At 47.9% G+C, this 24,338-nt stretch overlaps 1 protein-coding gene across 5 annotated transcripts; it reads right to left on the bottom strand.

The window, feature by feature from the left end:
- Positions 1-2,757: 2,757 nt before the first annotated feature.
- Positions 2,758-23,960, bottom strand: LOC135918752 (actin-binding Rho-activating protein-like). 5 transcript variants are annotated; one of them, XM_065452425.2, is made up of 4 exons: positions 23,834-23,960; positions 8,259-8,491; positions 6,505-6,664; positions 2,758-3,207 (listed from the first exon to the last, which is right to left on the bottom strand). In XM_065452425.2, the coding sequence occupies exons 2-4, from the start codon at positions 8,450-8,452 to the stop codon at positions 2,983-2,985; spliced, it is 579 nt and encodes a 192-aa protein (XP_065308497.1). In that variant the 5' UTR covers positions 8,453-8,491; positions 23,834-23,960; the 3' UTR covers positions 2,758-2,982. The 5 variants fall into 5 exon arrangements, with proteins under 5 accessions (XP_065308497.1, XP_065308494.1, XP_065308493.1 ...); XM_065452422.1 differs by lacking the exon at positions 23,834-23,960 and adding an exon at positions 20,310-20,446; XM_065452421.2 differs by lacking the exon at positions 23,834-23,960 and adding an exon at positions 16,113-16,293.
- Between the last annotated feature and the right edge of the window lie 378 nt (positions 23,961-24,338).

Below are 24,338 nucleotides of genomic sequence, written 5' to 3'. Positions count from 1 at the left end.
ACGTTACTCCGAACGAAAAGAGCCGGCTATGCCCACACAGAACGCGACGAACTTCCTAAGGTGATAGACTTTGATAGACTTTGTCTGTGCGACACTCAACTTATCCGCGCACGCGGGCGGTCCCTACACGATGCCTCCTCCTCTTTTTTAAAAATTTTCTTTCTCTCCACTTGCTTCAGCTATGGTTACGTTCAATTATCCACCTTGCCTTTCTCATCTTGCTTCACTCGTTCTCTCCCTTCCTGTCTGTCTCCTTCCGTCTGTCGGTCTGTGAAAGTGCCGGAAGCTCCATGGCGAACTTTGAACGTCATTTGTGGCAAGTCTTCGAGTCCCCCTGGGATCATGATAAGGCTATAAAGAGAACCTCGAGGTTATTTAGAGCAGCTGGCTTGTGCGTATGGTCCCGAATGACGTGGCGCTTGACAGCCCTCAGACGAGCAGCACGCGTGACAGTGTGTGACACTGCCTGTCTGGCTTAATACTACTCAAAATGGTCGCAGACGGCCACCGTATATGATATTCCGACAAAGAGCTAGAATTGTTACTGAAGTACTAAAGCGCCAAATAGACGACACGAAAAGAGACATGGACAAGCGCTTCCGTGTCTCTTCTTGTGTCGTCTGTTTGGCGATTTAGTACTTCAGTAACATGCACCAACTAGCCCAACAAAAGGTTCAGCTAGAATTGCCACGGTGAAACCTTTCACTAACTTCTACGCGGCAGGCCTGCATGTGCTTCATATTTTTCTGTCCCAACGATTTTACATCGCATTTACAGCTGCTCAGCACTTATGGTAACGTTTCTCTTACTGGTGCAAAAGAATGAACTCATCAAAATAGCAGACAGCTTTAGTATAAGTGCAAAACAAGAAATGCTAATGCCACGCGCACAAGGTGGTGCTACGTGCGCATGCGCCAGGGTTGTCGTGTCTGCATAGATGGCACATCGTGGGTGCCTACTGCACCATGCTATTTATTGACTCTTTTCTCTGCACTGTAACAGCAGTGTGTTTGTAACCCCAGAAAACTTCCAATCGCACGTTTTCGGCACCCATGTTTGCCAAGAAAACCCAATAATTTTGTTCCCTAGCCGAGCTACATGCTAAAGGATAAAAAACGCGCCTTCTGCGTCGAACTCATGTAACATGTAGATTTCTTGTGAACTTCGGAGTAAGACTCATTTATTAAGCAACGTTGTAACTGCGAAATTGGTGCCAGCTAGAGAGCCCTGCACATCTGCAGGCTACATCACCTTGCTATTCTCTTTGTCACCCGCTAAATTTAGCTGTCCGTTCCGGGGAGCGAAACCGGGAGTATTTTTGGTCCTCTGCGAGCAAGCAAGCAGTCTCTTCTCGCTTTCCCTTTCTTGTCAAGTGTATATATGTTTTCAAATCAAATAATAATTTCATGCTCGTCGTGCCCTGTAAAGCGTGCACCACTGCATTTACAATTACCTTGCGGCAAAGCCAACTAACGCGCAAGAAAAGGAGATATCAACGGGACATCTGAATATGTTCAAATAATGCTATTCGAAATGCACGAAGTTTTGTCTCCAAATGTAACATCGGAGCCTCTACCTAAGACAACCAGAAAGTGCCCGAGTTTCATCTCTACCTACGTGATTCGTTGGAATGCGAACGAGACCATAACCGTAAAACTCTTGCATGAGCCAAAAGACACTGCACTCAGAACACTCAAAATCACTTTAGCCTGACGTTAATTCTCGTACGAGTCGCCACAATCTTTGCCCAAGTCTACGTGGTGGTAATCTGTGAGCTAGAAGAAGCGATAAACATAACAGACCCAGCCTCGGGCTCGGGTATGAGCAAGCATTCGTTCGAGTGAAGCCGATGTTGTCCCCTACAGCAGGGCCAGGCCAACAGTTGTGGTACAAGAAAAAAAAAATGTGTAGTGCATTAGATTCAGCGGAACAGATGCATCCTTTAGGAAACAGCGCATAATAAAAGAATCAGAAAACACACACGCGCCGCTTTCATTTTTCGTTTTGAAAGAGGCAGCTGAATGTTTAATGGGCGTTAAACATATCGGATTTTATCAGCGGCACAAAAAAAGAACGAAAGAAAGACAGAAAACACGCCTGTGTTCTCTTTTTTTCTGCTTCCTCCGTTTTACTGCGCTGTTTCCGCAAGTGCTCGCCTGTACTAAGTGGCCCAAATGTGAGCTTCCACCAAGGAAATGTACGGCGCGCCAGCGAAGGCGCAATGAAAATAAGGAGACGGATCATGTTGCAACGTCGTCCGGTTCGGGCTGCAAGGGCAGTCAGACTTGCTGACCACCGCAAGTGGCAAGCAGAAGGTCCGCCTTCGCTTGCTCACTATCAAATAAGTCCAGCAGAATAAAATGAGCTTGCGAGTGAAAACAAAAGTTCGACCACCCGAACTGTTGCCAAATCAATTTTTTTACGTCTCCTTGTTTCTGCTTTTTGTCATATCAACTACACCTTCGTGAGGCTGACAATCTTCACCAATTTTTACTTTTTTTTTTTGCTGTTTTCTCCTACCAGAGTCTGACAAAAGCCGTCGTAGCAACCCTTGCTTATTTTCGGACGTGAAACCAGAGCTGTGCCGCTATGTCAGGCTCGATATCTGAAACGGGAGACACGGCGCTGTAAATTTCATTGTTTTCTTCTCGGCCGCTGAGAAACCTCTAAAAAAAAAAGTTTCGTCCTCTGTCCTTGCAGTTGTTGCGCTGGTTGTTTCGACTGCTTTCACGCAACTGCCAAATGACCTGCGCGACATTTCACCGCTGGAAGCTTTAAAAGCGCACCTTTAATGCTTTCCACATAGAAAAGAAAAATCATCGTTACCGCTTTAGTGTCGTTGTTTCTCTTTTCTTTTGCATTTCCGAACGAAACGTGTACACACAGAGCATTGACAGCTGAGCTCGCTGGTCAATTATCTCCGGCGTTTGCGGGGTCCGAACGACCGCAACCGGCAGCGGCCGCAGAGCAGCGCTTTTCGGGCTACGAGGTCTTGGCTCCCAGCAGCACGGGCGCCGTCTTGGGCAGCTGCGCCAGCGCCGGGTTGTGGCCCATCTCGCGGTGTATGTCGGCGATGGGGCGCAGCAGCCGGATGACGACGCCGTCGTCCCGCTTCTGGTACAGCATCTCGCCCTCGAAGTCGACGAGGCCGTGCTTGCGCGCCCGCAGCAGGATGCCCACCAGCTTGTTCGAGATGCTCGTGTACAGCTGCGGGGCGAAGGAAACGCCGAGAGGGATCGGCACCGAGATAAGCGTTTACAGCGTGTCAGGCGCACTTCCAGCAAATGACCCTTATTTACACGCGTGAATGAACCTACCTTTATTTTTATTTTTTTTCTTTGATGCGTCAGCATTAGGAGGGTCAAAGCAGCAAAGAGTCTTTGTGTCCATATACGGAGTGTTTCACCGAACACATTAAAACATTTTAAAGGTTGCCTATGGCAGATAGCGCAGCTCTAGTTTATGAGCTGGTCTACTCGAAGAAGTGAACATTACTTGCACAAAAAAATTGAAATGCATAATCGACTAATGAACGAAAATAGCTAGATAAGTTTTTAACTAATTACCTTATGGTCCATATTGCAATTTACACATTCTAGCCGTGGAGTTCGCAAGGTGGATCCACTTGGAACGAATTCTCAGGATGGCACCAGCTTCGAGATATTACTTCCTGAACTTCGTGGAGAAACGCATTGCAACATCACCGTGCGAGACTATAAACGTTGGCTGAACTTCGCGACCCGCCGTGGTTGCTCAGTGGCTATGGTGTTAGGCTGCTGAGCACGAGGTCGCGGGATCGAATCCCGGCCACGGCGGCCGCATTTCGATGGAGGCGAAATGCGAAAACACCCGTGTACTTAGATTTAGGTGCACGTTAAAGAACCCCAGGTGGTCGAAATTTCCGGAGTCCTCCACTACGGCGTGCCTCATAATCAGAAAGTGGTTTTGGCACGTAAAACCCCATAATTTAATTTAACTTCGCGCCTCAAGCTGATACTGCTGCCACTAAGCCACCTGAATAAAAATAAAGGCAGCGACGTTTTTTTTATCTTTCCGCCAGCGCCCTCCAGAGAGGGCAGGCGATGAGGTCCGCGCGTCCCTATTGGTGAAGCTGAGTCACGTTGTCACGCTCGAGCCGTCTCTGCGCAAACGAGCACGAACGTCTGCGCGTAGCCGACCCTCTATTTTCTTGATTTTCTTGCTTTTAGTTGGTTTGATGTCATTATACTTGCTCGTATAGCCGTACTGTACATCCGTACCACACTGCAAATCCCACCGTACTGTGTCGCATGCGAGAATGCGTGCGGTGTCAATACGTGGCTAACGAACGCTTTGGGACCAGCAGATAAGTAGAATGTGAAATGTCATTGCATCTTTATGTGCTCTCTGTATACGCGATGCGTAGCAAAAAAAAAAATTTCGCTACCAGTGTTGTTGCTGCTGTATACCTTTCCGGTGATCCGGCATTGCGCAAACTGCAATACGTTTACAGACAAAGGAATACGCCGCAGCTGAATTTGCGTCGTCGCGCTGTGGCTTCACACTGACATTATTGTAATTGGATGGCGATCTGCTCGCTGGTCGTTAAGCAGAGCAGCGACTCCCATCAATTACAAAAGCGACGAGCAGGAACCTCTGACAAAGCAGCGTTCCATGGCGAACAGCTAAACCAACCCCAATAATTTGTTTCAGAATGGAAACATTATACGTTGAGCAAAAAAGACAAAAAGAAAAGACTAACAGACATCTCATGCAAACGTAACTGGGGCTGGGCAAAGAAACGTTGCAATTGTATCACTATACGATACAAAATACTCGGGAAACATGTATTTGAGATACAGATACAAGATACTGCCGCAATTATTGTATCCAATAGGATACTTTCCATTTGTATTTAAAGATACCTTGATACATTCGCAATATTCTTAATATAGATATATGTAGTGTAGCAGCAAACGCGTATGCACAAGAATGTTTGCTTGGAAATTTCTTAACCCCGACCAACCTTGTTTTATTTGAATGAAATGTCTGTTATTATACCAAAAATTTTGAGGCGATAGCGTTAAGGGCCCCGTGTGGCAGGAAAGCCGGTCTCGATGTCGTCGGAGATGTCCGTGACCGAAGATTTCCGTATATATTTAGGTACATGTGTATGTACCACGCCTTACTATATGACATGCTGTACATGCGGCTCATATTGTGACACCCGTCCTTTCACTAAAGTTCATGCTACCTGGCTTTACATTCTTAACAAAGTTATTCCCCGGAATTTTGAGGATGACGGCTCACAAACAAATGTCATGAAACAAAACACAGACAGCGCATGCCTCTTATGTTAAATCTTCTCAGTCTTAAATATTAAAAGCGCGAAACAATAACAGAAACGTGCAAATATGTAATTTTTCTGGCACGTCTGTGCACTACCTCCGGGATCGGCCCACGCAGGAGGCCGCGTTTCTACCAGAAAGCTCGCTCTCGTGCATAGCGTTCGCCGCTAGCGTTTTCCGGTAAACATCACGGTTACATAAGCTGCAGTTGCCGGAAAGCGTGAGAAGCAGTCAGGGATCTTTGAATGCTATCGCGTCCCACTCTGAAAGGCGAAGCTTAAGGGAACTCAATATTTTTCTTACTTGCTCAAAGTATAATATTTTCGTTTCGAGACAATTTATTGGGGTTGCTTTAGCTGCTTCAAACGGAAGCTCTTTATACGCTGTGCTGTCAGCGGTGTTTCCTTGTCGCTTTTGTAATTGATGGGACTCGCTGCTCTGCTTGCCGACCAGCTAGCGCGTCGCCATCTAACTACAAGCACGTTAATAAGAAGCCTCTGGTCGATAGCGCAAATACCGCTGTGGACATTTACCTTGTCCGTGAACGTGCTACCATTTAGGCAATACCGGATCACCGGATAAGTGCACAGTAGCAACAACCCTGGTAACGACATTTTCTGTGATGCATCGTGTATATAGAGAGCATAAAAAGCTGCAATGAGCTCTCCTATTCTACTTATCTCATCCTGACCGCATCGCCAGTCCTCACTGAGGGGCACTGGCGGAGAGATACTAGAATGTCGCTACATTTAGTTATATTCAGCCGGCTTAGTCGCAACAGTATCAGCTTGAGAAGCGGAATTCAGCTAAGGTTTATAGTTTCGCACGGTGATGTTGATATATCCCCCCCCCCCCCCAGCGTTTTATATCTTAAGATACACGATACATTCTTTCACGTATTGAAAATGCTGATACTGATACACGTCTTGTCAGAAGTATCATGATACAGATACAAGATGCCCAAAGAGTATGTAAGATAATATCAAAGATAATGTATCTTCGATACTGCCCAGCACTGCATACCACCTAAATATATACGGTACTTTTCGCCCACAGAAAAACTCCGCCGACGCCTACACCAGATTTTCTGCGACATGGGGCTTAACGCTATCACAATAAATATACAAGGGATTAAAACAAAGAATCGCTCGAAATTGCCGCTCGCGAGAAGACCTACCTGGAAGAGCTCGCCGAACGTGATAGCCCGCGTTCCGTCTGGCTGCTCGGTACCGAACTCGTGCAGGTTCTCGCACAGTATGCGGACCTCGCTGCTAATCAGCTGACCGGCCTGCTGGCCGCGCTTGTCGGTCTTCGAGCCTTCCTCGGGGTGGCCGTACCTGCAAGCAGACGCACACGAGAGGGGAGACAGCGAACTTCGTCGCAGAGGATGACCTATAGTGGAGGAGCGAGTAAGTAAGTAGGACGAAATCGACATCATACAAAACTCGGGAACAAGGCAAATTGAGCGTCGTTAGCCTCTACATGGGTGACTAGCGCGGAAACATCGCGTGCCAACGTAACACGCAACCTACAGCGGGCGGAGGAAACAATTTTCAGTAACACGAGTGCCAATCTTGCTTCAGCGAATTCACCGCCCATATGGAGGCACGTGTGTCCAGCTTCCGAGCTGACGACACCAGCGGCGTGCTATGCGCGCTGCTCGGAACGAGTATGACCATGGGCAGAGCTGGGCTAGATGTGTCGAGCTTTAGCAAGCGTTGATATCAAGAGCGCGCGTCTGTTATTCAATATGCCCTGTCACTTCCGTGGCCTTCCTATACCGGACGCGTCAGCATATTATTGCGACAGCAATTATGTGGACACTCCAGGCGCACTTCTGCCGTCGCCGTGATGATACGTATAAAGTCCAAGGACGATAACATCGTCGCCCCGTGCCGTCTGCTGTATGTGCGAGTGAAAGCGTGGCACGGTGAGCCAACGATGGCGGATTAATCACGCGCGCGCGCAAGGGAGAAAAGTAGGGAGAAAGCGCGCCGTGTTCCGTCGCGCGTAAGGCAACGGAAAGAGGGGAGCGAGGGGGCTGGCGCAAAAGTTTGGCGGCCGCTGCGTATGGCCCCGCCGCCAGTTTGCCATCGACGTCACCCTGTACGCAGTGCTGGCGCCAGCCTGAGCTTGCACCAGCACATTTAATATCACGTAGTTGTCAGCACGGTTCCGACTCATGTTTTCCGATACATCGTCGCATTCTCAAAATCGGGGCCCATATAAATGTAGATCCGCGCAATCCTAAATGGCGAGCATTTATGAGCCTATGTCGACATCATTTGGCTTTAGACGGCGACGGCACCATACGGAGTACGAATACAAGTTTCGTATAGCTTCTGCTCCTGTTTTCTACTAAATCTTTTTTTTTCACGCTGTTATTTCGGTATCGACACACACACAAGAGTTTCTTTCACGAAAAGCAAGGTCGATAGGCGTGACCAAATTTCCAAAAGTTACCCGGAAGAGATTATTATTCAAAGCGGCGAACAGCGAAGAAGAAAAGTTTTAAAAGCCAACTGCAACAAAATTTTCGGCCGTATAAATAACCTAGCTTTAGATAACGTAGATATATAGAGAAGAGTACACGCATAATTTTACGTTTTAAATACGACTAGATGCGTCACGAAAAACTCGCAGAAGAAGAGAGACATTTTCGATACCGAAACGGGAAGGAACGCCGCCATTACCAGTCGCCGGAAATGACGCAGGACTAAGAACGTTGGGAATCAGCGCGGTCCCTCTGTATGGCCTCAGAGATTCAACGGCTCCTGCGGCACGTGTGAAAAATATCTCAGGCGAAGTGTTGTGCGCCACGCCAGGTATTACCTCCAGGTACGAGCGTCGTCTGCTAAGGTGCTACGTAAAGTCTCGTTTTCGTCACGTGTGGGTGACTCAACTGGATCCGAACTGACAGACGGCACTCACCGGGGGTCGTCTTTGGACAGGGCGCTGGAGGTGGATCCATCCCAGCGTTCCGAGAAAGGATTGTCCTTCTGCCGGCGATCGTGATCTTCGGCCTTCTGCTGGAACATGGCTACCTTGGACGCCAGCTCGGGTCGACCGAACACGCGGACCTCCTTTTTGGCACTCCCTTTGCCTTCGTCTTCCTGGTCAGCCATGGCCGCGCCGCTACTGTCTGGCTCTTCTCACGTGACGCTCTGCGATAAACCAGAAATGACGAGATCTCAGAATGCACCGCGTATTCCTCTGTTCGTGGCACAGAGAGACGCGAAAGATGAAAATGAGGACAAGCGGGAGTGGCATTCTCGACACTGTCAAATGCCGCCATCTTCGCGTTTCGAGCCAACCAGAGATGCAGCAGTCACCCTGTCAGGCAATAAGAGCCGACAAGAGGCGAATTTGAATATGTGGCCGAACTTGACAGCATCACGAACACCATTCCTGGTCACCCAAAAATTATGCTCACCGACTACCCTTGCACGATGACGTAATGAAGAAAGACGGACACGTAACCAGGAATAGCAAACTGTAACCGTTCGACTTAGATATCGGCAAGGGAGTTGTCGCTTCTAAAGCAAGGTTTGGGTACGGGCTAGTTGGTATTCCATGGTATCAATCGTCACTTACAGCGCATACACAGACGAGGGACAAAGAGGACGACGAAGACAAGCGCTGATTTTCAACTCAATTTTCTTTTGAGAAACAAGCATATATGTACTGAGACAACAAGACAAAAGCGCCCCCTACAAAGCATCAACCCGACATGAGTATGCATTCAAAATCCATGACCTAAGATGAACAAGAGCACATGTGCGACCTCAGAAAAAACAGTTCTTTGTCTGTTAATGCAATTGATGGCTTACTGAGTCACCATCGGCAATCGCTTCTGTTTCTGTGTGGTGTGTCTGGTGCATTCATTAGAATGCCTAGCTAAGATAGTGGTTTCTTCAAAAAGCGGACTACAGCCGCATTGTGCGCAATGAACACCTAGAAACCCTTCCCACCCTTTGCGCACTTTATTACTGTGTTCTTGTAACCTAACGTTAAGACATCTACCTGTATGATTTGCAGTATTAATCATAGGAAAAAGTATACAGTTTGTTCGAAAGGTGTTGTGTATAAGATACCTCTGAAATGCGGTCGGTCTTATATAGGGCAGACAGGTAGATGTCTTAAAGTTAGGTTACAAGAACCCAGCAATAAAGTGCGCAAAGGGCGGGAAAGGTTTCTAGGTGTTCATTGCGCACAATGCGGCTGTATCCCGCTTTTTGAAGAAGCTACTACCTTAGCTAGGCATTCTAAATAATGCACCAAACTTATCACTGAAGCAGTAGCGATTGCCGATGGTGGCTCAGTTAGTAAGCCATCAATTGCATTAACAGACAATGAACTGGTTTTTCTGAGGTCGCACATGTGCTCTCGTTCATCTTAGGTCATGAATTTTGAATGCACACTCATATCGGGTTGATGCTTTGAGGGGGCGCTTTTGCCTTGTTATCTTCAGTACATATATGCTTGTTTCTCAAAAGAAAAATCAGTTGGAAGTCAGCGCTTGTCTTCGTCGTCCTTTTTGTCCCTCGTCTGTGTATGCGTTGTAAGTGACGATTGATCCCTTCTAGCCTTAGTCCTAGACCCTCTGCCCGTATCCGTAAAATTTCTTTTTCGCAAGTGACGTCCGCAGTGGGCTATCGGCGCGGTGGTCGACTACTTTACACGCCGATTGCTATTATGGCCGGCGGAAGCCTGAACATATGGATGAAGAGAAAACGCCCTCTTATACGTAAGAGAAGTTTCGTGAATTACGGACCCAGATTTGCCTATGCCGGTATGTTCACCTGTTCTGCCCAACTATAAGAAGAGTCTTTGGTACCCGCCCTGGTTGCTTAGTCGCTATGGTGCTGGGCTGCTAAGCACGAGGTCGCGGGATCGAATCCCGGCCACGGCGGCCGCATTTTGATGGGGGCGAAATGCGGAAGCACCCGTGTACTTAGATCTAGGTGCACCTTAAAAAAAAAATCCAGGTCGTCCAAATTATTCCGTAGTCCCTCACTGCGGAGTGCCTCATAATCAGATCGTGGTTTTGGCACGTACAACCCCATAATTCAATTTGAGGAAGAGTCTTTGGTAAAGGACGACGACTGAATGACACAGACAGGCGAAAGCAGGGCCGGCACCTAATCATCCGGACTGGGCATGCGCCACTAACATCTAGGCTCTACATCTACGTAATTTAATGCTTCCTTTCGTTTGATTTTATTCCATTCCTGTCGTCCAACCGTTCACGGCCGGCAGGTCGTGGTGATGACGTAAGCGGAATGCCGCTGGGACCACTGACGAAGCGCGAAAAGAAGTTGCATTGTAATGGCATCGTTACGTTATCACAGCCCTGCATTCTATTACTTGAAGGACGACGTCGAATGGCGTTCTTGACTGCAGAAACAGATATACCTAACTACATGTCACTCTGTCAGTCATTAAATCAATCAATTGCAACAGTCATTTATACATCACCCGTATATATACATCCGCCTATTATCCTAACAGTAAAAAAAAAAGGAAATGCGCGCTTTAACAGCCCATGGTAGCCACACTCAAACTCATACTGCATTGCGTGCATAACTTCAGACGACTCGTAAAGCAAGGAATTCCGCCTGTGCCACGACATCCAACCTACCCTCACTCATACATCCATCCATCTGGTCGTCTGTGTGTACACTTGCATCAGCTAGTTTGCCCTCCGCAAGCGCAACGACCACGTGGGGGGTGCAGGCTCTCCGCGAGCTCCCGGCAACCACGTCATAAGTTTGGCGCGTCTTGCAGAGACCCTTCTCCCGTGTCAATCCTGACGCTCGCATCGGCAGTAGCTGTATAGGGGTGGTGCAAAAGGGGGAAGGGTGGTGTCCTACTTAGCCTCAGGAAAAACTGTCCTTCGGCGCTTATTTTTAGAGTGCCATGCGAAAGAGAGAATTTTGGGACACAAAAAGAAAAGTAGGAAAAATAAAGGAAATGGAAAAGAGCGGAAATACGTAGTTATCGTTTTCGTGTGCTGCATTTCCACACCTTCAAGCGTATCGTGTGGTCGCCCAGACGCGTTCTTTCCTTCGTGCTGACGTACGCGCGCTTCGAGAGCAGAGACAAATACATGGAAGGAGGTAGACTTCCTGCGTTCAATTCTCTCTCTCTCTCTCTCTCTCTCTCTCTCTCTCTCTCTCTCTCTCTCTCTTGTGACCCCCGTTTCTCCCGATATTCAGCAGTTGTGCACGAAGTTCTGACCAACGGGACAGTGCTAGACAAGTGCCAACCAAAACGTAAATTTGGATAGAAAACATCGCGTGTAGAGTAGCACACAGTTGACGCACTGTCTGGATGCCGGGGTGGGAAACCTTGCCGGCCTCGTGGCCCTAACGGCACTGACTTTTCAGACACCTTGTAGGTCGCGCATGGTTTCTGAGAATCCAGTATTGAGACAAGCCTACGCATCTACGCACTCTGCCGAGAGAGGTGTCAACATTATTTTACAAACGCTTGTTTTTCAGAGCAGTCATCGCCGGCAGCACGTTGTCGCGTGGTGCTTCGGAGTTGAGAAAGTTCCCTGAATGTGCTTCCTCAGAAGTTGCGAGAAAAGAGGCAGAGAGCGGTTGCAAGTACGCATACTGCGTTATGTTTTCGAGTCTCCTGGTGCACCACTGCAATTCCTACTGTCTCGTAAAGGCCAGAAAAAAAGAGAAAAAGACACTGGCAAAGAGTTGGTAGAACAGAAAATGTTATGAAGATTTAGGCGTTAGTAAGGGTGTAGTTTGATAGTATATTCCACTTACGCTAGTCGTCAATACTATTTAAAGCAGTGACAAGATCCGGGCCGCCGGGAAAGAACCTATCAACGCATAACGCAATCACGCTAACGCCTTACAATTGTTTATGTATTACACAGAGCTAGAGAAACGGTTTACATTAGCAATTCTCCCATTCTACCGGTCTTCGTTCGAGTGACAGTGCTGAGCCGACTGGTTTTCTCGTCATGAAATTGAGAACGACCTTTCACAAATATCTTGCTTCGGAGGCACATGAAACGAGAACAGGGGGATGGACAGATATAGTTTGAGGCTCCTAAAGTGTAGGTAAATGAAATGCCAAATGAAAAAGGCGTGACGGAAGCTCAGGTCGGGCCACAAGTGGCCACCAGTGAAGGGTCACGTCAGTGCAGAGAAAAAGCATCAATGAAGTTCCGCCACTTGCATGCATATAACTGAATGACTGCATCTCGCCTTGAAAGTGCGGGCTAGCCGCCCCAGTCACTTTATTGGCTGCGACACTGCGTGGTCGAGCACGAAATTACAGGATTATTTCCCAGCTGCTGTCACAGCAGCCTTGACGATGCCATGGCGGAATGCGAATAGGCCAGCGCACGCGAATTTCGAAGCGCACTAAAATGCGCGATGCGACTCAACATCAGTTCGGAACAACCATGCCATACGCGGGATCCATTTCTCTTGGTTATGGGATACACTAACTGGTGATGTCACACAACAACAAAGAACTAAAGGCCCCGTTTACCGCTAGAAACACACGTAAGACAGGAAACAAAAGCAACAATCCGGGTGGGATGCACGGGTCGTTTTTGTTTCGTATTTTAGCGGCAAACATATCATTTGATATATATATCAACTTTATTTGACAGGAAGAGACTTTAAGGAAGGTTGGTCGGAGCCCCCCACTCCAGGGCCCCACAGGTCTCTGCCGCCTGCCTGACCTGGCTAATACAGGGCTTTTGTCCTGGCAAGTCGGCATGGGCAAGCTGTGCCTCCCATTGCTACATTGTGTCATTGCTATTTGGCTCATGATGGCGCTTAGTGCTCTTCCAGGCTACATGTATTAGGGTGGGCATGCCACCGCACCAAGGGCAGTTGGCCCTATAACTATCGCGTTTAGCAGTTTTAGATGAGGGAATACCCCAGTCTGTATTTTGCGCCAATCGGCGGCCTCTTCTCCGCTAAGTTGCGGGTGAGGCGGTGGGTATTTTCTGCGGACTTCGCGCTGATGAGAAAGGATGTCTCTGGCATTTAAATTGATGGGATTTGACAGGCATAGTGCGAGGGATCAGGGTTAGAAGAAGACGCCGTCGCTCAGTTGGTACACCATCGAGCTAACGCCTTAGCCTGTTCGTTCCCTTCTACCCCCGTGTGTCCCGGGCACCAGAGTAGGCGATGACGGTGGTTGAAAGATTTGATCGCGAAGCTCAGATATCAAGTTTTTTGAAGTGCCACCGAAGTAATTTGCTCGTTCATTTTGCACAGTAAGCGCGCACAAAGGCCACGGAGAGCACCTAAATGGTGGGTCTCTAGTTCGTAATACCAACTTTCAGCAAGACAGCCTAAATAGCAGTTTTCAAAGACTGTTTGACGTAGTTCGTAAAACAGTTATCAGGCTCTAAGCAGTGAACGGGCACCATTATATTGACAAATAGTTGTGAGGTACGCACATCACGAGAAGTAAATATGTGATATATATTTATAAAAAAAACACCGATGATCACGACACTCCCTAACGCGACATTTGAGCGCAGCTCTATACGTGTTTTTATTTCGCGTATCAGTATTTTGTATTGTTATTATATATAGGTACACGATTAATGTCAGCAAAAGAACGCTGTGAGCAGCGTAGCTCGCACGGGCAATCAGTCTCGTGCGGCGCATTGCAAACGGAGCCAAGTGTGGCGCGACTGCCTCGCTACTCGGGAGATAGCGTGAGGCAGCGCGTGGGTGACGCGTGGGCAGGATTCACAGCAGCCGCCGCCGACAGACCTCCAGACAGACAGGGTTGAGGAGGTAAATAATTGGATGTGCGCTCTTACGTTATGGACATCACTCAGCAGGGGTTTCCTATGCGACATTACTTTTCAACGATATGTAGCGAGCTTGCTTGGGCTCGTAGTCAATTTTTCGTTTAAGCTTGAGCTATTCCCTTAGTAGATGACTCGAAAATGTTGGTTAGCCGCCATATTTGAGCGAAATAGCTGTTCGCTGGAATCTGTTTCTATAGCGTGTAGAAAGCGGGGTAACAAGGTGAGTGCAGAGCAAGCTTACCTGTAACTGCAGCCTGCATCCGAGCGTTACGTAAAACAGTCTCACATAAACACAGAAGATAACGCGCGCACGCACAAAACCATTTATTTCAGCAGGTGTCGCTGCCTAAATGAAGCATTTATCTATATTAGTGATTCATAAAAGCAATGCCTACAGCATGACAACGAGCAATTTAATTATTGTCTGAATCCACGAAAAAATCGACGTTCATGCGTCTCAAATTCATTCGTTCCGTCCGAAAGTGACGCGTGCTAACGTCGCTGTTGTCTTGTTAAACTCAAGTTCTTGGTGCCTTGCTTGACAATGTTTGTAATTTAGACGTTGGCAATGACGTTGGTGTTTTATTTAACGTCTAAAACATTATTTGCCTATATTTTGCCTCTAACAGAAAGGTACTTTGAGCACCAGCTCGACACAGCGCATCAACCGTCTTTTGCTGGCCGCACAACTCTACCCGGTTTTTTTCCTTGCATTGCGTTACTCCAGGGCCCGTATTCACAAGTACCTCTTCCGCTAGAATTTTTCGTAAGCGAAAATTTCCGCCAATCCTGATGCTGGACATATTAGCAAAGCCGGCTAGCCAGTGGCAAATAACGGTTACGAACGAGAAGTTTTGTGAATTCTGCCCCGGGGATTTACCGATGCCAGTGCAACGCTATTCTGCTGCGCTTATACGTGTCATAACTAGCTAGGTAACACCGACTGTACCACATCCATAACCGGGCAGCGCGTCTTCTTACGAAACGGTAGTGCTGGCATGTCGACAGTGACACCACTGAAACGGAACAGGAACGCCCAGTTCGTGTTGGTTTAATAGCTGCTCAATTACTTCCCCACTGAGCACAACTGAATATGGAGAAGCCATCGCTTAAAAAGTTCGTCTAGAAAACTGTTACACCACAACTAATGATCAATAAATGCATAAACGTGAGCCCGGGGAAAATTCCAGCAAATTTCAGCAAGGCCTGTAGAGTAAACTGCACGTCTGACACCAAGAAAAAGAATCGGTGACTGTTATTGTTCAGCTGCCAGCAGCGGCGTCCCTTGTGACACTACGTCACAGTTATTGGCGAGCTTCTTTTTTTCCACGAGGCTCTATTATTTGCCCGGTCCTACCTCATATGACCGGCTACATAGACGACATTCCAGAACAAGACGATCGGAAGTACGCACTGCAGCACGTGCTTTTCTTGCGTGCCGAACGGGAAGCGGACATTGAAAGCGGCCAACGAAAGCGGACGTCAGCGGAACCAACCCTGCCAGCGCGGGCCGATTCGATTTATGCGGGCGTCATTGTGCGATGAGCATTGCTGAACGCGAACTGCCCCCACAGATCTCGTAAAGAACTCCGCACAGAATCGAATGGACACTATCGCTGACGTGGCAGCGACTGGCCGTCGCTGCCGCAAACATACAAACACGTAGTGCGGAAACCGTACATCGTCTGCAAGATTTCGTCTGCGGCATCGCGTTTGTTGCTCAAGCAGCGGCACAACTGCCGGCCGCCGCACGTAAGACAACGTCTGGAGCGGTTCCTATTTTGGTTCCCGCCGCCGAGACGGCGTCTCCGCCGAAGCGTTGCCGCTGGTTATTTTTGAAGCGCACACGCACACACGCACGCACACACGTCAATGGGCAAAAGCGTTTATTGCACACGGTTAGGAAGGGAGTGGAGGCACCGCAAACGCTGCCTCCACCGCTGGCGATAGAGCAAAAGCAACTCGGGCGTCCTTACGTTGTCGAGGGCTCTCTCGCTTGCAGCCAAGGCGCGAGACGCGAAGCCTGCTTCTCGTCTGTTCTCGGTGCTCGGCGGACGTCGCAGTGCCTGCCGGTGTCCTCGCGGCGCTCTGCAGGGCAACAACTTTGCCACAAATGCGCCACGGGACTCCGAAGCCCGATCCCCCGCCGTCCTCCTCTCTCACGGGCTGAACCTTCCGCTAGCTGGCGCTATAGCTCCTTCTGCCCTGTGAGCTGCCATATGTGCCGGATAAGCGTTGTCTGTACCCTTTCTCTCACACATCTTCCCCCCTTCTTTATTCAGTGACGTCATTAGAAGGGCGCGAAGAAAATAGTAGGAGCGGGGTTGGAGACCTGCCGAAGGATGCCGCGCTTCGGCGGTGCTTACGTCCGCAGTGGTGTACGTGCAAGTGACTTGCATAAAGCGTTATGGTTTTACCTGGAGCGAGAGGACGCCACCGTGCTGTCAACACATAGGTAATTGTGACTGCGATTGCAAGACTAAGCGTAGAGGGCCACCTTGCAATGAGCGAAGTAATAGTTCTGATGCGCCAGTGCCAAATTAACTTGGGCGCTAACTTGGGCGCTCAACGCAGGGCATATGCTCTGTTGTCCAATGTTCTTCAGCCAAAACTAAAATACGGTAGAAGGGCGCCTTGCCTTCCTTCCACGTTTTGCCTTCCTGCCGGCCGGGCAAGACGTAGCGTTCGCTAAGTTGCAAAACACGGGGCATTGTGTTGTGTGGCAAACCGTACCATCAAGAGAGAGAGAGAGAATCAGAACAGTTACATGCACGTTACCGCTAAACCAAATGACACAATATTTCTGCAATGGGGGAAGAACGTGAGCAGTTTCTTGTGCGCGTATACTTGGAAATAAAAATTTGGAGGACGCTTAAGCTTCGCCTTTAAGAGTGGAACGCGATAGCATTCAAAGATCCCCGACTGCTTCTCACGCTTTCCGGAAACTGCAGTTTATGTAACTGTAATGTTTACCGAAAAACGCTGGCGGCGAACGCTATGCGCGAAGGCGAACGGGCGAGCTTTCTGGTAGAAACGCGGCCTCTTGCATGAGCCGCGCATGCGCGGAGGCGAGCGCCATCTGTGTGGTGTTGTTGCAAGGAACCGAGCGCAGCGCGCCGCTCTATGAATGGTAGAAACTCTGGAAAAGTGGTTTGAGTTCACGCGTAACAGAATTATGTTTTCTGGTATATTCAAATTACAATCCGACGTTATCGTGTCTGTACGTTGTGCTTAGGTTGTACTTTACAATTTTTCGGACCCATCTTTGAGAAATTCAATTAGTTCCGGACGACTGGGGAATCGCCAGAGTAAAACCTGTCCATAAGAATGGGAGGAAAGACTACAAAGAATTATCGTCCGATTTCCTTAACCTGTACTGCATGTAAACTTTTAGAACATATTATACATAACCACATAACGCAGTTTCTTGACAAACATCATATTTTAACAAAGCATCAACATGGATTTCGACAAGGTTATTCTACGTGTACCCAGCTAGCAGAAACTATACATGACTTTGCACTTTCAATTAATAACGGAAGAGAGAGAGAGAGATAGCACTTTATTTACACCCGTCAGAGAGTATGGGTGATCGGGTGAGACGCAGCTCTCCCTATCACCGTCTACCTCCCCCCTAGACGTCGGCCGGAATCAGTTGGCTTCCGGCGGCGGCCTGGGCTTGACGGATGGCCTGTTTTTGGGCTTGCTCTTCCTGGCTATGGAGGGAGGATTCCCATGACTCTCTGTTTCCATGTAGGCCGTTTAGGGCTGGGCAAGCCCAAAGCATGTGATTTAGCGTTGCTATGCCTTCACAGTTTTTACATTTTGGAGAGTGCACCTCAGGATGCCATTTGTGCAGAATATACGGGTTTGGGAAGGTACCTGTCTGCAGTTTTCGCCATATTACCTCTTCCTGCTTTGTGAGAGATCTATGGGGGGGAGGCAGAGTTCTCCTCCCCATTCTGTAGTGTTCTAGAACTTCTCTGTATGTGGTTAACTCTCGCTTTTTGGACAGGAAGTAATCTGCCTGCGCTGGGGCCCGGTGTGTGAGTCCTCGGGCGACCTCATTGGCGATCTCGTTCCCTGTGAGTCCACTATGAGCGGGTGCCCATATTATCCTAATTAGGTCGTTAGGTACGTTCTCCTTGCCTGCTTGCAGAATTTTGCAAACAAACCGATCTAATTTTTATGGACTTTAATAAAGCTTTTGATAAAGTCTCTCATAAGAAGTTATTGCACAAATTAGGGAAACTATTGAATAACCAGCAACTTTTAAACTGGATTGCCGCATACATTAACAATCGAAAACAGTTTGTTGTCTTTAATGGAGAAACTTCGGAAATTGTTAGTGTGAACTCAGGCGTTCCTCACGGATCTGTGCTTGGACCCCTTCTTTTTCTTTTGTTTATTAATGATATTGTCTGCAACATTCCTGTCAAAATACGATTGTATGCCGATGACTGCGTGATTTACACGGAAGTGAACAGCACAGCTGACCAAATTCTTTTAAATGATACACTCAACAAAATTGTTCAGTTGTGTGATATATGACAAATGTGTATAAACTATAAAAAAACAGTCTTCATGAGAGTTACTCACAAAAAAAGACCATTAACCTTTGCCTATTCTATCAACAGCAGTGTTCTTCACGAAATACCTCATTACAAATACCTCGGCCTCTGGGTAACAAGTAACTTAGACTGGACTAAACACATTGATTAGGTCGTAAGAAATGCAAACTGTAAGTTGTTCTTTTTACGAACAGCTTTAAAATTTACTACTCCTGATGTCCGCATGACCGCATATAAAGCGCTTATTCTCCCATCATTAGATTATGCAGCCATATTCTGGGACCCCTTCACTAGGACCAATACTAACAAGATTGAAAGCGTACAGAAAAAGGGTGTGCGATTCATATATATAACAGCTTTGGACGTTCTTCTGTTTCTGCCCTTTTAACCAGAGCCCAGTTGCCACAAATAACCCAAAGAAACCGGTCATCTAGGCTAAAATTTATGTATCAGATTGTAAAGGGGCACTATAAATTAGACACTTCAGACGTAATAACCTTTTCATCCGGGTATGCCACTAGACAAAGACACCAATTAACAATTGCTCCGTTTCGCACGCGTAACAACTCCTTTAGATACTCTTTCTTTCCGCGGACAATAACTGAATGGAACCAGCCTACTAACACCCAAGTTCAACAGCCTTCACTTACCTTGTTTACATGGTGTCTAACTTAGTACTTACCGTATGCCTTCTATTTTAGTTTATATTAGTTTATTTACTCATGAATCTATGTACTTGTCGGTTGCCTTTTTGTGATCTTTTCAACATTTGTACCCTCCTGCCAAAATCCCCAAAGTGGGATTGCAGTATCAATAAATAAATAAAAAATAAATAAATAATAGTTCACTAACGCCTCTGCGCCACGCGGAGGGCCTGCCTGGTTGTGGTTCGGAATGGCGCCCACACCGGATTTTATGCGAAGCGGGGCCCTGAACGCTATCGCGTTAAAATTGCGTGCATCATGTGTGTTGCAGTGTTTTAGCAGAGAATATTTATTTTGAGATTTTGCTCAATTTTGAGATTTGCTTCACCTTGCTTCCGGCATTTGCGTTGGATCTGCCATGTTTCTTTTTCTTTTGCCCCGAGATATTCGCAGCAACGAATGGATGAGCTATAGCGCGAACGGACAACACAGGCGAAATGTAAAGCATATACTCAGCACGTGTGCACCGCGTGACGGCCGTTACACCGACCGCAAAGTCACACTCGACTCATAGGCGATCAAACTATATTAGCCTTTACTCGTGCATCACATCACGCAGCGGAGTCACCACTAAAAAAGAATGGGAACATGGAGAGGCACACTTAGCTGCTAAGGAACTGGAACCAGTGCCGGCCACGCGATCGACATATCCACCATCATCAAAATGTGTCAGTTAAACGATATACGTTCGGGAAGCGTATTTGCGAAAAATTCCCATAGGAAAGCATGCAGATTAACCTCCATGCCCGGATAGGCAAGATTAAACGCATTGCACGTACGATTAATCAACGGCACAATACCGGTCGAATGCTGTAGAGTCGGCTCCATCCGCATTCCGCGCCTTGACTGAGAATACCACTCGTGAAAACTACATATACGGTGACATTAAGTAGCTTACCGCTTGCGATTTCAACCCCTGCACCGAGTGGTGGAACCATCCTTACTGCTGTTACCCGTGGGCAACAGCGCCAGTCGGTAGCATTCACGCGTAATGCAAGCGTACAACTGTCTTCCAGATGTCGCTCAAAGCGCCTGGAGACACGGTTGCGCACAGAACCTAGTCGAGGCTCGCGATCCTGGTGAAATATAATACGCGGCGCCTCGATAAGCGAACACGACCGATCGCTCAAGTGGCGCCGGGTGCGAGAATCGACGATCCCGGCACGTGCCCTTTTCACGCATCAACGACCCACGCCAGTGCTTTATTCAATGCGGCCACCCGTAACGCGCACGTTGCCCACTCTCACCCCTTTCCCTCTCGCCGCTCGCCTCTTCCTCGAGCTGCGTACTACATGCGCTTCTTCCGCGTCTGTCTGGCAGGGCGACAGAAGTTCCTTAGAGGAAGGCAGGACGAATCGCAACGAGGCCGTGACGAATCGCTCGACGTGGGGTAGAAATAACTTACTCGTATTTCACTAAACGTATTTCGTGAATAAATGTGTGCCGCCCTACAGGATACGTACAGCAACGACCGTTCAGCCTCTCACGGGTTAATTAATTAAAGAGTCCGATCGTGTTAGTTTCTTTTCAGGTCATGCCTTGCGGCAGGTCTTCCGGATTAAGAGAAAAATTCAATGGCGATTTCGCGGTAAACGAGAGAGAAGTGCCGTTAGGCGCGCCTCTTTGAAGTCGCGGATCCATGATTCAAACCGCGTTCACCACATCGCAAAATGTTGTTCAGGAACTCGACACGCGTCTAGCCTTTACGACGAGCGAAGTGCAACTGACGGTGGTGCAAATCACTGTCAGCTGCGATATATATATATATATATATATATATATATATATATATATATATATATATATATATATATATATATATATATATATATATATATATATATATATATATATATATATATATATATATATATATGTATGTATGTATGTATATATATAGTTGCTTTTTATCAAATTGGACACTTCTAATGCAAACGCATTAAAAGAGCCGAAGCTTCGATTGCGATAGCAAATTATAGACATCTATCGAAGTAAGGATCGTCGTTTTATTGGCTGTCTAATGTTGTAAACATTCGCTCACTAAGTTAATTAACAATTAAGCATGGTTTCACGCGCTCACAAGAAAATTCGGAAGATGTTGTTCCCAGGGAGCGCTTCGCGAACAACTCGGAATCCGGCACCCATGATCAAACTGGGATATGATAGATATGTGCGTATTCGAGTCGGTCAACCATTGAGAAGAGATAACGTTAACTATTTCTTCGTGCACGCACATTGAACCTATTCTGTTCAAGCGTGTTCTAAGATTATGATGCCTGGCAACCAACTTTCTGGTGGAAGTTGACCGAGGACGCATCATGAAAACAGTACGCGCCTACTAAGAAATGGTGTGTTCTTTTCCGTTCTGTCACCAAAGCTATGCCTACCGTGTGCCGGCCGGCCCTATAGTTCACATGGGCTCCCCCGTGCTTCTGAATCTCGCCGGCAAGCTGTCGACGCCGCTCATCGCGCGCTGTATTAATGCAGAAAATAAAGTTGCTGCTGCAAAGAGAAGCTCATTTTTCAGCTCTCTTGAGTAGGCGAGGTGCCCTTGCACGCAGGCGCACTATTCGAGACCTAAGAGTGTGCATAATCTTTCAACGTGTCGCGTGCGTCTAATTGATCGTGGCATATTTGCGGCCGCTATCATAAGCTCATTTTACTCATGTAAACAACCCTTTCGATAGAGTTATTTCACAGTTCTTTATTTTGTAAAGCTTGATGCCTGGGACAAACAATCCTCAGAAAATCGTACCGTAAAAATCTTAGGAGCACGAAAGCTAGCAAAATGTGTTTCCTCGGAGCTTCAGAGTTACCTGAATTAGAATGTACGCTTGTGCGGCACACCGCATGACACATAGAGACACCTCTGATTGTTGTCGCTTGATCGATTGATACCCCAATAAAGTTCAAGGCTAGACATACAATAATAACACGTTACATGCATACGTTACGCATCGACAATGTTCAATTCTCCTCCAATTCTTCGCCTCCAGTTCTTATCGTGGGCAAAGCTGTGGGAGCGCCTCTAGGCCCGTCGCCGTTCGATATTGCGGCTATATCGAAGCTAAAAGCTTAGTGACGACACGCTAAGTTTTTCAATCCAAACAGCTTGTTTACACCTCACGGGAAAGCGCGAAAACTTGCCACTTGTCAACGGCACGTTCGCCGTGGAACCTCCAGCGCCATCCCACATACCAGCATGGCGCCGGACGATAGACGGCGCTGTGGTCGCAAAATGGAGCGCCCTCAGTAAAACGGCCTATAAGCGGCGAAAACACAGTACACACGACGCCATCAGCACTCGGCACACTGCGTCCCCATCGCAGATCGCTTTCGAGATGGGGTCCGCGCGGCCGCGCCACACGCAGCTGCCGCCGGAGAGGAACGCCCTCCTCCCTCACCTCGTTGTCTTGCGCGCGACGGAAGCCGGCGCGCTTCCTCCCCTCTTTCATCCCTCGCGCGCACGAAATTGAGCCGCCATCGCCGGCTAACCCTCGCACGCTTTCACTGGCACAAGCAGCGCGCGGCGACGATGTTATCGCCCTTGGAATTTAGATACGCGACATCAAGGTGACGGCAGAAATGCGCCTCACTCACTCTAAAAAATGTTTACACCCTTTGAGTTGTATTTTGTCCACAAACGATAATCGTCATATCACTTGTTCGCATTTCCTTTCTTTAACGCTGCGAGCCCGGTACTTCCTATATCCCGAACGGCTTGCGCGTTATCAGCTTGACACAGCATTCTCGACAGGAAAGTAGCGAGCGCCGAGTTTTCAAGAGAGGAAACGCAAGCAAGGCAGGCGACTATTATTGTTCGGGGACAAGCCCCAATGGGTGTAAACTTTCTTTTAGAGTGCTGGAGTGTCCATATATTGTATGTACTCGAGCAATGGCCACAGTTTTTTTTTTTCAAGCTTTGGGGTGAAAAAGACATTTTTTCGTAAATATTCTCGGTGGTACTTGCCTTTATTGAACTACTATTGAATTCGCTTGTAGTGGCTCTGGCTATTCTTGGCCATTAAGGTCCCTCTTTGGCTATTCCCCTAGCGCGTCACCTGCCGGCTGGAATAAATGGTGATGTCCCATAGACCAGCGACGGCAGCGCCTCGGAGGCAGCCGCTAAATCTCGGAGGCTGTGCTTTTGCTACCTGGGAGCGCCGAAAACTGGACACGGCTGCCTTGTTTTGGCACTGATTTAAAAAAAGAAAGCTTCGGAATTCTCGCGCCATGCAAAAGGTAACACTGCCGACCTCCTCAACAATCAAGGGTGTGGCTTGTACATGGATAATTCTTAAATATATAGTGGGGGATTTTTTCACTAAGTTCTGGGTGCGGCTTTTGCAAGGGTGCAGTCATTACACGAGTAGACACGGTAATTGCTACCGCAATAAAAAAAGAAAGATGGTACAGGCTTACCTTCGTCTTTCTCTAAAAAAAGATACGGCAGAAACCACCTCACGATGACGGCCGTCTCTAATGCGCGTATTTAACATTGAAGCAAAACAGCGACACAACCTATTGCCACCATCGAAACGCCTTATGTATGAGGCGTGTACTGCAGCGGAACTCCTCTTCCGCGATTTCCTAAGAACATACGGCGACATCCAGCGGCACCGCCGCGAATTCTGTGCGCGTGGCCTTCGAAATGCATGGCGCGCTGATGCGTGCGAACGCCGAGAAACGCGTCAGGCGGCAACCGGACTCCTCTCTCGCGCTTCTTTCTGGACACGCTGGGCCACCTAGTGGCGCTGCCAAGAAATCCCCGCGTGGACTCCGAGACGAGAGGCGTGGCGCACCGATGCGTGCGAACGCTATATGTTCCTTCGCTTGCCGCACACCTGCAGCGGCACATGTCCAGTGCATTTATGGCACAGCTCACTAAAGCGTTGGACTGAACAATTTCTTCAAAACGTAGCGGCAC

The sequence above is a fragment of the Dermacentor albipictus genome, chromosome 1 (assembly GCF_038994185.2).
Source record: "Dermacentor albipictus isolate Rhodes 1998 colony chromosome 1, USDA_Dalb.pri_finalv2, whole genome shotgun sequence".
Taxonomy (NCBI): Eukaryota; Metazoa; Arthropoda; class Arachnida; order Ixodida; family Ixodidae; genus Dermacentor; species Dermacentor albipictus.
This window is presented reverse-complemented; position numbering and strand designations above follow the sequence as displayed.